Source organism: Phallusia mammillata, chromosome 1 (assembly GCF_965637545.1).
Source record: "Phallusia mammillata chromosome 1, kaPhaMamm4.hap1.1, whole genome shotgun sequence".
NCBI lineage: Eukaryota > Metazoa > Chordata > Ascidiacea > Phlebobranchia > Ascidiidae > Phallusia > Phallusia mammillata.
In genome coordinates this window covers 2840117-2857090 of record NC_137252.1, presented here as the reverse complement: position 1 = coordinate 2857090, position 16974 = coordinate 2840117, and the positions used below count along the sequence as shown (strand labels likewise).

The window sequence follows — 16974 nt, the reverse complement described above, 5'->3', positions numbered from 1 at the left end:
GAGTAACATTTGTTTTATGTACACGAGAATTCGATTAAAATTTTTAGTTCGATGTGTAGGAAACATTATGGACTATGTAGGGTGAATGTAAACTGTAAGTTGGTGGGGACGAAGCCATCTGTGCTGCGGTCGTGGGTGGCAAAAAAGTAAAGAGCAGTTAGGGGAATAACTGACCCAATAACCATTTAATTACACAAGGTTCTTATGTAGTGTCGCATTTGTTGTAAAGATTGTAGCGCCAAGAACATCACACAAAAATTAAAGGTGTGAATCTTACTCCTTTAGTTTGTCAAATAAACAGAATTCGTATGCAATGCGTTTTACATAAACGTTGTGCAAAAAGGTGCGGAAACTACGCACAAAACATGTTTGTCGACTAATAATGGGGAAACAGAGGCTATCAATATGAACAACATATGTTTAAATAAATGCACATGATATAATTATCACCACATGACTGCAAAGATGACAAAGCACACACAGACCAGTCAGTTTTATTCTGAACGGTCAGTTGGTGAGAACAAAACCATCTGCGTTTGCAAAAGGGATTGTCATAGGTTTAAATGTGGGGGTGGATTAAAGGGAGCAACAGCACCTCTTTGTCGTAAACACAACGAGCTCTTTGTATTTTTTCACATACATCTATTCACAACTTTGTGATTGTTACAGAAAAGCTCAACTACCCATTAGATTATATGGGATTTGATTTAACCCAAATGAAACAACAGGTTTGATCGAGATATCCGATTCAATTCTGATAGATGCCCCTGCCATAAAATTTTTGCTTTCTACCTATATCTTCTTCTCCGAACAGTATATAATGGGCTCATACGATCAGCGACATCATTAGAGAACCGAAGTACAGAGAGAAGTAAGATAAGATTTCTATGTGAGGCAAATGCATCAGGCAAATTACCTTGAAACAAATAATAACACATTTGTAACAACACTGTAATTTGTTCGTTGTAGACAAAAACATCAACGAAAGAAATGAATAAGGTTATAGTTTTGCTGCTGACATTAACTGTGCTGTGCGGAAAAGCTGTTTTCTCAGGTAGAATTATGTAAAAACCAATCTGCACCACCTAAGTAGTTTACGAACCTTTGTGAAAATAATATTCTCAATTGATTTCAATATGTTAAAAAATGTAGCTGACTTTTGTGGAGTCATAAAAAAAGTGGTTAATGTGATATGATATTTTATTTCTGATCTATGTTTAAACAGAGGCACAATCGTCATGTCTGGAACTATTCAACAACGCCACCGTGCGACAGATGAGTGGCGTCTACACTTTGCACGATTCAAACGGGATTCCTTACCTTGCATACTGCGACATGATCACTAACAAGGGAGGTTGGACGCTGATCGCCACCATCCATGAGAACAACATTGAGGAGAACGGACACTGCACCCAGGGTGACCGGTGGTCCAGTCAACAGGGAAATTCCCCACTTTTACCTAAGGGTGAAAACACTTGGGCGAATATGAACACCTTCGGTAACGTGGTGTCGGCGACCAGCGACGATTACAAAAACCCAGGTTACTTCGACATCGACGCCGGAGATTTGATGATTTGGCAGGTGGATTTGTTACTTTATCATAAAGCAGTGATTTTGTTGTTGTTGGTCGATTGCAAATACCTTACACGTAAAACACTTGTAAAATGTAAAGCTATATATCCAACCTAACAAGTCAAAATAAAAACTGCTGCGAAGTTTCAGTTATCTGAGATATATTTTGATTTAAAAAAGTAAAAATTGTATTTTCAAGGTTCCAAACGAGACGCCACTGAATAATTGGAGAAAGTTGATGTAAGGTTTTGTGGTGATTTTGCTGCATTGGCTTTCAGCGGAGTTGGAACAGGAGAAGGATGGATAAGCTGATGATTGAAACAACTTTTATGTTGTTGCATCGTTAAGATCAGTTATGTAAAATAAGCAACTAATTTAATTTTTTAATTTATGATTATTCGTAGTTAATCAAGAATAATTAATGAAAAAGCTTATTGAATTATGGAATTTAGTTGATTAATTTATGAAATTTAGTTGATTATGAATCGTTCCAGCTTGAATTTTTCCTGAATCTGATTTTCTCCATTGTTGTTTAAAATATTTCTGTAAATCAAGAGATTCGTATTCCACATGTTAAAAATAGATTGTCGTTGGTTCAAAATAAACGATTGGGTATAATAAAATTAAACACCCGTCATTTCGCCTGATGGTACCTGACACGTCTTTTGTAATGCGTACAAAACTAGAATGTAGACTTTTAAACAATCACAGAAACAACATTAATAGAAACAATTGGCAACGTCAAGTTTAGGGTAGGTTTTTTCCCGCAAAAATGATGTCCTGTTTCATTCAGTTTATTAATTACTCCTAATTCTTCTTGTATAAAAACGTTTAGTGAGGATTCGCTTTATTTTGTTTGGATGATTATATTAATAAGCAGTCGACATTTTTTTTGCATTTAACAACATATCCCATCCTCAAGTGGTAAATTGTATGAGCTCTTTAATAAATCGTGTAAATCAACTGCGAAACACAGATCCAACTTGCCGTGTCAGATAAACAGGAATTGTCCATATAATACTGTTTATCCACTGACAACGTGCTGCGATGAACTTCTGAACTTCGTGTATGATTAAACAGTAAGCCTATCGACTTATAAGTTTTAAGTGTTGGGTAAACAGTTGGTGGCAGCGTGCACACTTATCGTTTCAACAAATATTGAACATACTTTCTATTATTAGATGCAAACGTGCGCACTGAGAAGTCTTCCGACTGGGAAGTCTTCCTGTTTTGACGAAACCCGGATACTTGTTTGTGTTTTGAAAGCAGATAAAAACTGGTTTAAGGGCCGGACCAAGACTGTTGTCAACAACAAATATTCTTACGGAAGTTTGTTCACTATTTACACTCTAATTTATTCTCATAGTGGCCAATGGAAATTATGGAAATCTTTCCTATTTTACTCAAAGTCCTACAACCATGCAATTAATGGGTCAACGGAACAGAAGTCGTTCACAGGTTAAGTGAATGTATTTGACCTGTATTGTTTACATATAAATAAAATTAGTTTGTGCTGTTGTTTTGGAGATTGGATTTCGCATCTCAATTTTGTAAACTATGCGCTTAACATTAGAGTAACAAATCTATTTGTAATATTATAAGCTACCATGGCTTATTTTTACGACATTTTTGTGCAAGTAAATCAGCGTTAGTTGCAGACAACCAGGAGAGTTGTAGTTAAATTAGGAAATGCAAAAAACAACTGTTGGGAATTGTTTCAAAGTTTCAGTCCTTCAACATGTGATTATTATACTGAAAAACATGTTGGAGTGGTCACAAAGAGGCCAAAAAACATTTTCATCAAAAAACTCCAACCAAGTACAAAGAAAATATTTTAATAGTTTATTGTTTGCACTGCCAACATTTAAAATAATTCTTTTGTCCCAAATTCATCCATTTCTTTCCAACTTCCGGCACATAAATGTGTCGAAAAGGTAGGACCTACATCAAACCAAATGTTAATCTCGTATGACGTTGCAAACCATTAAAGCAACTTCGTATACTAAAAAAACAACAGGTGTATAGACTTCTATAAAGTGTTGAATAAATAGAGAGCGACCGTGTACACATCGTTGCTTCTACACTCCTCGAATGCCTTCGCTATTATTAGGTGCAAGTGTTAGCAATAGTTGCGTCAGAGCGAGAACTTTCTTCTAACTAGTACATTCAAGTGAGAAGAAAAGTTCAATGTTGGGAAAGATAACATCTGTATTACATGAAAGTTATAAGTAAGTGGTTTAAACAAGAGAGCGTGATACAGCTCAGTAGAAATTTATTGTGACAGAATAGCTCAAAATATATTTGTGACATTACCTTACTTACAGGTTGCAAGAGGAATGGTTTTGTCCCTGCTTTCTAAATATGTTTCTTGTGTTAGTGACAGCATCGCGTAGACAGATTAGAACAGCAACTTTTACCTTCAACATCAGCAAATTAGACCTTTTTCACAAAGTTGTAAACACATTATTATTGTTTAGTTCGCGCAATTGAACATGAATATTCTACCATTTATCCTGCTTACATTGACTGTGCTCTGTGGAAAAGTTCCATTCACAGGTATATGATTGTTTGAATACCGCATTTGCTTGATGCAAATAATCAAGTTAATCTAACAGGTACAGAGTTCGTGTAAATCTAACAAGTACAAAAAACTTTTAGACAAAAAATATTACAAATAAGAATATATGCAAATGCATGTTCCTTTTTGTCAACAGATGCACATTCGTCATGTCTGGAGCTGCTCAACAACGCCACCGAGCGACCGGTGAGTGGCGTCTACACTTTGCACGATTCAAGCGGAATTCCTTACCTCGCATACTGCGACATGATCACTAACAAGGGAGGTTGGACACTGATCGCCAGCATCCATGAAAACAACATCGAGGAGAACGGATACTGCACCCAGGGTGACCGGTGGTCCAGCCAGCAGGGAAACTCGCCACTTTTACCCAAGGGTGAAAACACTTGGGCGAATATGAACACCTTCGGTAACGTGGTGTCGGCGACCAGCGACGATTACAAAAACCCAGGTTACTTCGATATCGACGCCGGAGATTTGATGATTTGGCAGGTGGGATTTGTCACTTGATCATAAAGCATTTTGTCGTCGTTTGCTGTTAAAAAAAACCTTAGATATGAAGCACTTAAAATTCGAAAACTATATAGCCAACATAACGTGCAAATTTAAAAACTGCTAGGTCATGTTGTTGAGGGTATTTTGATTTAAAAATGTAAAATCAATGTAGGTTCCTAACGAGACGCCACTGAAGGATTGGAGAAAGTCTTCCTACCTTCGATATCGAACTGAGAACAGACTTTTTGACAAGTTCGGAGACAAAGGCAACTTGTATTCACTCTACAAAGTGTTTCCTGTCGAATCTGGCGTTTACTCTCGGCCTGACGACAACGGTCCCAGTGTACCTGTGGTGTTTGATGAAGGGTCGGTGGGTGATGTGCTTCAGCATTTTGGACCCAATTCTCAACCTTATCTTACACCAGGATACATTCAGGTAAATACATGATCAATTTCATCGCTATAATGGGTATGGATTTTGAAATATTACTTGACATCTATTGGCTGACTCGTTATCTTTTAAAATCTAATAACGGAGTAAAACTTTAATCTTTATTCATTTTGTTTGTAGTTTAGAGCTTTGCGAGGGAATGAGGGAGGAGCATTCGCTCTTTGTCCCGGAGTGAAAATTAGTAACAATTTCGAAACTTGTGAAAAGGCTTGCATTGGATCAACTGGACACAACATCAACGTGAAACACTGTGGTGATTTCGCTGCGATGGCGTTCAGTGGAGTTGGAACAGGAATAGGTTGGAGCGTCGATAAGTTGATGATAGAAACGACCTTTATGTTGTTTTATCGTTAAATAATTCTGACAACATAAACCGAATAAAACTCAATTGTTAGTCAAAATTGAGTGGTGTGATTTTAATTTTATCAGGTTTGCTGGAGAGTGCATTGTTTCGCATTTACGCTGTTGACAAAAGACATAAAATTTAGCGTTTGGATATTAATAAACCACTATACATGAGGACGTATATTTTATGAATAGCATAAAAATTACTTTACGCCTGTGAAAACATGGCTACATTACTTGCAACAATTTCACCATTAAAACAAACAACTTTATAATTATATAATATTATGTTGTTGAGTACAAGTTTTATAATGCCGTCATTTTTGTTTGTTTTTTGTCAGTCGGACAGAGACCGTCTTAAAATTGTAAAAATCACAGTTTGTTTGTTTTGTTCGCAATACGCAATTCACCTTTAAATGTTTTGGATTTGGAACAGCAAGTGATTTTTCTCATTGCCGTTTGGAATCGTAATACGACCTCTGTACTGTGTCCTAAACCAAACGTTAGCTATGTTTTTAGTCGTCCTTAAACGACTTGCTTTGTTTCAACTAGAAATAACAGCAGGCCATGCCAATACCTTTATATTTCGGTTATGTCTTGTTTTTATACAAACCAGAATGGAGCGTCAATAAGCAGAAGATTGAAACAACTCCCATGTTGTTAAATCGTTGAGATGAATGTCATGGAACCAAAAACTTTTCAAAAACCTCACATTAGTTTGGTTCGCTTTTCAATAAATTGGAGGATGTTTCTGTACGTATTTAATTACCGCCTTTGCTGTAATGAATGCTTAGATGTCTTTCTGTTTCTTTTACTGGAACAATAGGTGCCATGTTTGATTGACCACATTGCTCACTCTAATCATTGGACCACCAATCTTGTGAATTACGAAATTTGACAAATGCGAGTGCATTGTATACATACACATAAAATATTGCTGATGGCAAGATCGTGAGAATTTGCTTGTTGTGAGGGCCACTTAAAATAGGGAAAACATATTGTCGAAAATATTGGATTGTTACAAGGGAACAGACTTTTTGACAAGTTCGGAGACAAAGGCAACTTGTATTCACTCTACAAAGTGTTTCCTGTCGAATCTGGTGTTTACTCTTGGCCTGATGACAACGGTCCCAGTGTGCCTGTGGTGTTTGATGAAGGGTTAGTGGGTGATGTGCTTCAGCATTTTGGGCCCTATGCTCAACCTTTTCTCACACCAGGATATATTCAGGTTAACGTGTTTTTGTGGCCTATATTAGCATAAGTTAATCTTGTAGCGACCCCTGTCGCTTATTTATTTCTTACGAAGCGTGACGTTTGCCTTTTTCCTATTGTGCGTGTGTTTTGCCTTTTTCGTTTGGTGCGCACGTTTGCTATGCGTTTGGTTTGACGCGTCATTCTATTATTTGCGATTGAAATAAACGGACGCTACATTTGGTGACCCCAAATCCAGAAACGACTTTTCTGGAGTTCATTAAACAAGCATGTCAACCGACGGAGAAACCCAGCATGCAGTTGCGATCAAACTTCCGACTTTCTGGTCAGCAGAACCACGTGTTTGGTTCCAACAAATTGAGGCACAATTTGCATTAAAAAACATAGTTGCAGACCAAACAAAGTTTTATTATGTAGTGTCCGCACTTGATCAAGATACAGCAAAGCGTATAATCGATTTATTGGAAGATCCTCCAGCAGAAAACAAGCTCGCATCAATTAAACAAAGACTGCTGGATTCCTTTGATTTATCAAATCAAGAAAGAGCAGCACGCTTACTGAACATGGCACCTCTCGGTGACAGAAAACCGTCCGAACTTATGGACGAAATGCTAGCCCTAATGGGAAAACACCAGTCTTGCTTTCTATTCCAACATTTGTTTTGTTTCGTCCTCGTTCAAAAAGATTTGGAAAACCCTCGCGATTTGGCAAAACAGGCGGATAAGTTGAGGCTTGCTCGGACGAGCAACACAGACTACACCATTGCCAAATTAAGAAAGCAGAGGCAAGCTAAATCTACAACACCTTTCAACAGCAACGACAGTAGTCAATATTGTTTTTACCACCGGCGTTTCAAACAGGATGCACGACAATGTCGTCCACCATGTGCTGCACAACAGAGAAACGCCAAGGCCGGTTTTCCACAATGAATGGGACAACCGGCAAATCACACAATTTATTTTTCGTGTGGGATCGAGCCTCTGGTTGCAACTTTCTCGTGGACACTGGTGCTGAAATCAGTGTCTTTCCGCCTTCTGGCTATGAAAGGAGAATGAACCACAAGGGACAAAATCTCACAGCAGCTAACGGCAGCAACATAACAACCTACGGTTCCAAGTTAATTTCTCTTGATATTCCTTCCGGCAAGTTTCAATGGAAGTTTATACTCGCCGACGTATCGAGACCATTACTCGGAGACGATTTTCTTCGAGCGCACGGTTTACTTGTTGATGTTAAACGGCAATGTCTGGTACATGCTCAGTCGTTAACTAGCATGACCATAGGCAAGACAAACCAAGCAGCACCTCGCCTAAACGCAATTAGCAACGCACAATCAAGTTATGACATAACAACGCCACATTTTTCTGCAGTAATGCCAAAACATGGTGTGGAACATCACATTCCCACAAGCGGCCTACCAGTGCACTCTCGGGCAAGACGACTTCCACCCGAAAAACTAGCCATTGCAAAGGCAGAATTCAGTAAAATGATGGAGTTGGGAATAGTCCGCCGTTCATCCAGTCCATGGTCGTCTCCACTTCATATGGTTCCCAAAACATCAGGTGGATGGCGCCCCTGTGGCGATTACAGACGCCTTAATGCAGCAACAATGGTCTGGCGCTCTTGACCCATATACAGACATAAAAAACCTTGATCGGGATTCGTCCCCGGGAGTGTCCTGGGTTCGAACCCCGTGAAAAAAGAAGCAACACGACCCGACCGCTACTCGATCCCACATATCCAGGATTTTACAGCACGACTGGCAGAGGCTAAGATTTTTTCTAAAATCGATCTGGTTCGAGGATATCACCAGGTACCCGTTGCGCCAGCAGACATTTCCAAAACGGCTGTCGTAACGCCGCTTTTGAGTTTCTGCGTATGCCCTTTGGACTTAAAATTGCAGCTCAAGCGTTTCAAAGAATGATGGATACAGTTTGTCAGTCTTTAAAATTCGTGTTTGTTTACCTTGATGACATATTGGTTGCAAGTAAGTCAGCTAACAAACATCACAATCATCTTTAGCAGCTTTTTAAACAATTAGCTGACCATGAACTTGTCATTAATCTGGCCAAATGTAAGTTTGGACTGACAAAAATCGATTTTCTCGGTCATCGCGTGGATAGATTTGGTGCCAGACCCTTACCTGACAAAGTCAAGGCAATTCAAAGCTTTCTCAAACCTACCACTATTAAAGGCTTACAAGAATTTGCTGGCATGATAAATTTTTATCACAGATTTCTTCCTGGTGTAGCGCAAATCATGATGCCATTGTATGAAGCACTTTCTGGCAAACCAAAACACCTGGTTTGGAACAACACAATGCTGGCAGCATTTACCAACGCTAAAAAGGCACTTGCTGCCGCAACGCTACTTCACCACCCTATACCTCAGGCACAAACCGCCTTGACGGTCGACGCGTCACAGTCAGCTGTTGGTGCTGTGCTTGAGCAAAACATTGGAGGTTGCTGGAGGCCATTGGCATTTTTCAGCAGGCATCTCAGACCACCAGAAAGAAAGTACAGCGCGTTCGACAGAGAGTTACTGTCGTTGCAATTGGCAATCCGCCATTTTCGATACTTCCTTGAAGGGCGCAGTTTTACTGCTTTTACTGACCACAAACCGTTAACGTTTGCGTTTGCAAAAGTGTCTGATCCATGGTCAGCGCGCCAACAACGCCACCTTACAGCAATATCCGAATTCACCACTGATGTTCGACACATCCAAGGGAAACATAATCAAGTCGCTGATGCATTGTCCCGGATAACTGTCTCAAGTCTACAAAAGGTGATGTTGGATTTCGATTACAAAGCTATAGCGAATGCGCAACTTTATAAAGAAGTGCAATCATATCGTACAGCAGTTACAAACCTAAAGCTCGAGGACAGATATCTGCTGACAATATAGTAGATAGGTTTACAAGGTGGCCAGAAGCAGTTCCCATGACGGATTCCTTAACTTTAACTTGTGCCAGAGCTTTCCTTTCGGTCTGGATTTCACGGTTTGGAATTCCAGCACACCTATCTGCTGCTCGTTGTCCGCAGTTCACGTCCCAGTTGTGGTCGACAATAAGCCATCTGCTTGGGATACAATTTTATCTCACCACAAGCTTCCATCCTCAAGCAAACGGATTATTTGAACGATTTCACCGGCATTTAAAAAGTGCTTTAATGGCTCGCCTTTCCGGACCAAACTGGGTTGACGAATTAACTTGGGTCATGTTGGGCATTCGAACTGCCCCCAAGGATGATTTCCAGACATCTTCAGCAGAGCTCGTATATGGCTCTCCAATCGCAGTGCGAGGAGATTTTATCTGTCATGATGAATCACCTCCCTCTCAAGTTTTACCTGCCCTACGGGATGCAGTCGACAAACTTCTCCCAACTCCTATGTCCAGACACGACAATGTAAAAGCAGCAATCCCACCAAGTCTGACGGCTAGTGACTATGTGCTCGTTCGGAGAGATACACATCGTCCACCACTGACAAAGTCATATGACGGACCGTTTAAGGTGGTAGAGCGATCCAACAAAACTTTTACATTAAACATGGGAGGTAAACTGTATTTTGTGTCTAATAATGAAGTAGCTTTTTTGACTGTACGAATGACCACAAGAGGAGCTCGAGGAAAGTACCCACGACCATTCATACTCATGCCCCACTAGGTCACATCAAAACTCCTCATACTTTCCTGTGTGCTGAAAAATTTAATTTGTTTTAGTTGTCGGGGCTTTAAGCTTGTCTTCAGGAACCGGACACCCAGGAAAAACATGTTATAAATAAAGTCTCTTCAGTGAAAAGCCATTTGAAAAAACGCAAGAGGCGCTAGAGAACGGATTGCATAGTTCAAGAACTGCGGCTTGGTCATGCGATGATGCTCAATTATTAGGATTGGGTTAATGGTTTTCGTTATAGTGACTTTCAAGGATTGGTGCGAGAGCAGTGCTTCCCAAACTTTTTTTGACGCTACTTAAATACTTCTTAAATGTATATTTGAGATTTCCCGCCATACTTTTCCCTTATAAGTAGAATTATAGTTGCTTTATTTCGTAAAACGGGGATAGAGTTTCAAAAAATTAGTTCTTGTGAAAATTACTGTGCGAGTTTCGACCGAAATGGTTCGTTCTTTTCACTAAACATTCCATTGACTGAAAACAATTCAAAAAAAATTCGGATGCACTTTCAGCCAAACAACTTGGTACGTCACAAATAAAGCAAGTTTACCAGTCAAAAACAAGTCATTATGACGTTATTATTACGCAACAGATAAAGTCGTAGAAAATCAAGACAACAAAGCAAGTTATAAAGTAGTGCGGTTACCTCAAAACAGGCGACCCAAAATAATTTTCGGAGACCCATACTTTGGAGAACACGGTGCTATAGCCTTTACATCACTGTATAAACTTATATTAGCGTTAACCCTCACTATTTTCTTTGCAACGCAACATGACTTGGATTTGGAAAACAAATTTAAACACTTCAAGACCGACATTAAAACCATTTAACATATATGACATCATAAAAACCTTTGACACGATTTCAGATTGGTGTTGTTAATTTTACTTTCTTTTCGTCTGTACCATAAAAACTGACTGCCTAATCTGATCCGAGTGTAAAGTCTGAATTTGTTCAAAGAAGACACAACGCGGGGTTTAGTTGTTGTTAGTTATAGTTAGCTAAATATACTGAAGTTTTATCGAAAACAGTTTATTACTTTATGCAGAAACAAAATTCTGTAGATGCCAAATTTCGGAAAAAAGCACAGAATGTTTGTGCTACAACTGAAACGTAAAACAGAAAATGACATAATAAAAATATGGTATCGACGTAGCAACTTATCATTTCGTTCAGGTTCTTATGTTCATAAAACAGTACATTTGCAACATGCGAGGCGCTTCTTTACTTTTTCAATCAAACAATCTTTTTAAACGGACAGGAAAGAATGCCATTATGCGATCCCCAAATATCTCAGCTAAATTGTAATCGTCCGAATCAACCTAAGCAAGACTATTTTTTGGCAGAAAACAGGGTTAAACTCCGTTGTATTGGCAAGATATAATTAAGTTGCACTAAAATTTAATCGCCGTTTTCACTTTTGAAAAGATGCAGGTATAAGTGTTTTTTTTGCAGCTGTTAACCAACCAAGCCTAGGAGTTTTATACAAAGGATTCAATTTGAAACATGCATCAGTTTATTTTGCCTGCATTTTTCTGGTTGGCATTTGGTACAATCAGTAAGTATAATTTTTAAACTACATAAATATTGTTAAAAATAACTGAAAAATGTAACTAAAAAACTTGTCGTTCTTTAACGGCCAATCTGTAAGTCGCTATTTGTTGTATAATTTCTACATTTGCCAAAACGCTATCTTCGGACATATACAATTTATACAAAATTGTTGTTTGTGTCATCGACAATTGACAAACAAGACCAAGTAAAAATCAAACTTTTGCAGCTTCAGGCATCAGATGTTACAGTTGTAATTCTATGGATTACTCATGCCTGGGAACAAATTGGGATGAAACACATCTTACAGATTGTCCTGATGTAGACTATTGTACGACCGTAGGTGTCGAGGTGCCAAGTACGTCTGTTTATAGCCTTTTATAGCTATTATAGCCTCGTAAAAAAACGACATTGTAAAACTAACCAACGCCAGGTTTATATTTGCTACTAAAGCGTGTTGTACCAGCTTATGAGCTGGTAGGTAATCATTCCCGTATTTTTTATTATGCCTAAAGCCAAGGTAACTCTATTCCAATAAACAGAAGCTGTCGTCAATCACTTTCGTTTTTCAACAGTAACGAAGAATCGTGTTCTAATCGGAACGAGCCGACTTTTGTCAAAATTGTCTCCAAATTTGTAATTGTAAACACACACAAAATAAATAGAAAAAGTAAAGAATAAGTTAACTATATATATAGATCTGGCCTTTTTTAATCAAATAAAGAAAACTGTGCATTTTGTTTGTAGATTTAGTTACAGTTTTTGCAAGATCTTGTGGGGTTGCACTTGCTCGTGGTTGCTTCAAAATAACAAATGTGAATCTTTGCTCAAACGTCTGCAAAACAGGTGAGGAAAAAACAACCACAATTCAATACTGTGGTGAACACATGTTTCAGAACTACGTTTCAAAATTCTTGTTACTCATAAATAATTGAGTGCTTTAATTCTCATTGATTGTTGTTTGTGATTTTTTGTGAACAGTATTTGTTCTCAAACCACCGACGCGGGAAACGAACTATTCATAGGGCAGTACCGCTTTTATGTTTTATTTCTATTTGTGTTGGGATTTTACGTGAATCGTTTGCGTTTTCCAGCGGTGTTACACCCCATTTCAACATCACATTTGTACAAACCGCAGCTAAAAGCTTACTGGAATATGTCCAAAATTTCAAACCTTAAATAATTAGTCCAAAAGCAAAGACGCCTCTGTTAGAACTTGCGACCCCATGTTGTACCAAAGGTTTCACGCTAACAAAAGATAAGGATACACATGTCCACAGTTAAATTTTTATTGAATGTCAGCGTTTCGCTAACTTTGAAGTTTAATTTTTTGTTTTTTAGATGGATGCAACACATTTCACACACTAGGTAACGTTATAAAAGTTAGTTGTATCATTCAAAAATGTTTATACTCTTTTTCTGACTATGAGCAAAAACGTGTTGTTTTTAAACTTTTTCCTGTGGCACCATCTAACAGCTATTTTTACGGACTTGGTTTAGTAATGATACCAGTTTGTCAACTTTGGCCAGGGTTTCAAACTGGCCTTTAAGTTGTCAATGTTAGACAACATTTTTTAAATCGCTTGCGTTGTCCGGTTAAAAACAAATATAAGAACACAATTTCCTTGTAACAAATTTCTGTTCAGCTCCCATATTTAACGGTAAGCGCATATTTGAAAGAACCAGGCGACCACTTTATACAGGTTTGAATGCTTGAGTAAACGGTTTTAACGTTAGGTGTTTTTTTAGATGAACTCAACACAACCAGCTTACCAGGTAAATATTTCATTAACTTTTAACTATTTTGTAAGGTACATTGTCATTCCAACACTTAAATTGAAAGGCACGTAAAAATACCTAAATTGGTAGAAAAGCTAATACGAAACAGGTTTCAACTCTAACGTTTTTCATCAAGGACGCAAACCTGTTTCCTCAATATTTTTAGCATGTTGTGATGTCATTGTATTTTCATGTACGTTGTGACGCTATTTACGCGATATCTTACTTTTCTAAAAATGCGTCACAATTATTTATTTTAACAATTTATGCAGTTCTTTCCATGGGTCAAAAGATTGCTCAGTAACATTTCAAACTTCAATTGTTTTCTAGATAAACCAACTCAGACCGAAGAACCAGGTAAACCTTAAAAGATATGTCTTATTCTAGGGTTGTGAAGTTTCTTCGAGAACATTTAATCTAGTTTTTTTTGGTCAAACGTTTACAAGATTAACAACTTTGAAGTTTGTTTTCAGATAGTACCACAGAGATTGTTACCACAACCAGTGGTTCAGGCAAAGTAAATCTCAACCTTCTTTTGATGATAATGACTCTGTTTGCTGGATTTGCTTTCAGAGAATTTTAAAAGCAACGATAGTTTTTTGTGAAAGACTCATAAATATTTTGCAATTGGAATTATTAAAATAAACAAACTGATATTTCAAACACGTGAGGCGCTAGAGTGACTTCATGTTGGCATCGGTGCAGCGCATTTTTGTTACATACGCAATTTGCTATTTTCCAGTTTTCAAACTTGTCTGAACAGGCTTAGGCCTGTTGTCGCCCTTACGTGAGCTTTCAACCAAATAAGGTTTACATTGTTGAATTACAGTTTTACTGCATAGGTCAAGTCATGCTATAAATGCAATTTCAAAGAGCACTTAATTGATTTCTATAGTGCGACGACAAGATATTAAAGTTAATTGGAATTCTTTTCCAGCTTGGGCTGCAAATCAGTTCCAATAAATTTCTTGATAAAGGCGGACGTTGTCACATTTTACTAAAAAAGCCTTTGGAGTGTACCTGCCAACTAAGGAAATCGGTTTACGCAGACTTAATGTAACGATCTCTTCTGCAGGACGTGTGTGATTTAAACAGCTGATCAAAAGTGATTTCATATATTTATCACTCGCTTTGGATTTTTAAGCGATATGTTTCTTGGAGAAGTTTAAAGCAAATAACCATTTACAAGCCGAGACATGCTAAAGAAACAGAATTTTTTTCTAGTGAACAAATTTGAGAGGATTTTTTTAGAAATGTTACAAGAAATAAAAACTTGATTTACATTCACTGCAAAAACAAATTTTAGATTTTACAAACATTAGGGTTTAAAAGGGAAACATGGACAACTTTAGTTTGTAGTGTTAAATAAGGTGTCTCGGTACAAGCTAAAGACCGAGTCACTACAAATTAAAGAGGTATACCACCGTCCTTAACCTCCCAAGCTCCTGGGCTTGTCAGGACAGAGTCCTAGAAACTCCACACACGTGTCTTGCACTTTGGTTCGTTTGTTTATTGCAGGAGAAGAGACAGAAAGAGAGGCAAGAGATCGAAATGAACGAGTGCGGTTTTATATATACCCCGGAAAAAGGCGTTGAATCGTACACATGTGCTCTTGCGATTGGCTCTTGCACAATTCCCACACAAAGCAGCATCCAATCACAGCACGAGATAAAACATACGGCAAAAGCTTGTAAACACCACATCACAAAGTCGCATCTGCATCCTAATTAACTGCGACAGGAAATATTACAAAGCCCGAACACGATTTGTCAATAGAGTTGAATTTGGTGCTACACAATTTAACTTCCTCGCAAGCTTTGAGCTAGCGAGTCAAAAACGAGCTATTTTGGTAAACAACTATTGCAAAGTTTGCACAAGTTATGTCGCAATCGCTACAAGTTTATTAGTTTTGGCAGTGCTTTCGTTTGGCTCAACTGGTAAGTTTTTAAATATTTACGCTAAACAAAACAAAAATGATTAAAAGTTAACGCGAAACAAAATTTTGGATCGCTTTAAGAAAGTTTGAGATGGTTTACTGGTTTAATTTTGTCACAAACATCTGTTTGTTTAAATACTATTCATACTTTTCCTTCACTTTCCAGTAACACAACATCATGATTTTTCAGCTCCAGGAATCAGATGTTACATGTGCAGTTTTACGGACTTTCCACAACCGGGGATAGGAGAACCAACATGTAGTGGTCCAAACCCGGTTGCAACTCATCTTATTGATTGTCCTGGCATCAACTATTGTACGGCCGTTACTACCACTGTAACCGGTATGTGTTTGCTTGTACGTAATTAACACACACAATCTTAACCCATATCATCGCTTTTAATGAATAGTGTGTTCTGTTAAGTAATTAATATCCTATTTTCAAATCACATCTCGGTACAATATGCTATACGATTTATATCATTTGGTACTATCTCTTTAAGTTTGTGCTGTTACTACTTTACCTGACTGCTAAAACAGACTGAGACAACAACGACAACTTATTTGCGTGAATAAAATTTTAAATTCTTTTGCTACGTTCTTAATAACCTTTTTTATCCTCCTAATAGTTTTGTGAGTGCCCGTAAGTAGTAGGTAAAGGCCGTATACTTTTTCAGCTTGAATGCTTTTTGTAGCAGTCCGTGTTGCCATGTTCAAATATAAATTTTTATTGCTACACCTTTGCTGCTATTTAAAGGTCGAACCGCGATAAAATTTCAGTTTTAAAACCGTTGCCGAACCGTAGTAAAAGACCTCATTAACAACGAATATAATTGTGTTGGTGTCAAAGGTGGTAGCAAAAGGAACTGTACACTTCGTTAAGGCTTGTTGTAGTTTCTGCAGTAGGCAAAAGAGTAATTAAAATCTGTCTTTTCGATTTTATTCTCCTAAACGAAAAAAAAACTCAGAATGTTGTTGCTTTTCAGCCGCTGGCGTTACGGCAACATCTGTTACAAGGACATGTGGAGGTTTTCCAGATACTGCTGGTTGTGTCAACACCGCAGATGGAAATACGTGTACTGTGGTCTGCAACACAGGTGAGAAAAGACGTTGTGCGCATTTTAAGAGCTGTAATTTACGCAATTTTATCTGTGTAATCAAACTTGTCTAACTTGTACTCTTCAGCAAACCAAATTTTTTAGTCGGACTAGGCTCTTCGGGTCGAGTTCGAAATTCAATTAAAACAAAACAGTTGATTCGGGCCTGACTTTATGCTTTGACACATTTTAGTTGTAACTTTTCTTTGTTAATTTTTAACGTGTGGTAAATGTGGGGGAAACGTTTATAGGTCAAAAAATTTGTGCTGATATTTTTGTGCTTTTC

At 38.0% G+C, this 16974-nt stretch overlaps 1 protein-coding gene across 1 annotated transcript; it reads left to right on the top strand.

Moving 5' to 3' along the window:
• The first annotated feature begins 6922 nt into the window (after positions 1-6922).
• Positions 6923-7582, top strand: LOC145211832 (uncharacterized). Its single transcript, XM_080080069.1, has one exon. The coding sequence runs from the start codon at positions 6923-6925 to the stop codon at positions 7580-7582; it is 660 nt and encodes a 219-aa protein (XP_079936195.1).
• The last annotated feature ends 9392 nt before the right edge of the window (positions 7583-16974 follow it).

Excerpts from the sequence above, each read along its gene's own strand:
- LOC145211832 (XM_080080069.1), top strand. The coding sequence starts at position 6,923 with ATGTCAACCGACGGAGAAACCCAGCATGCAGTTGCGATCAAACTTCCG.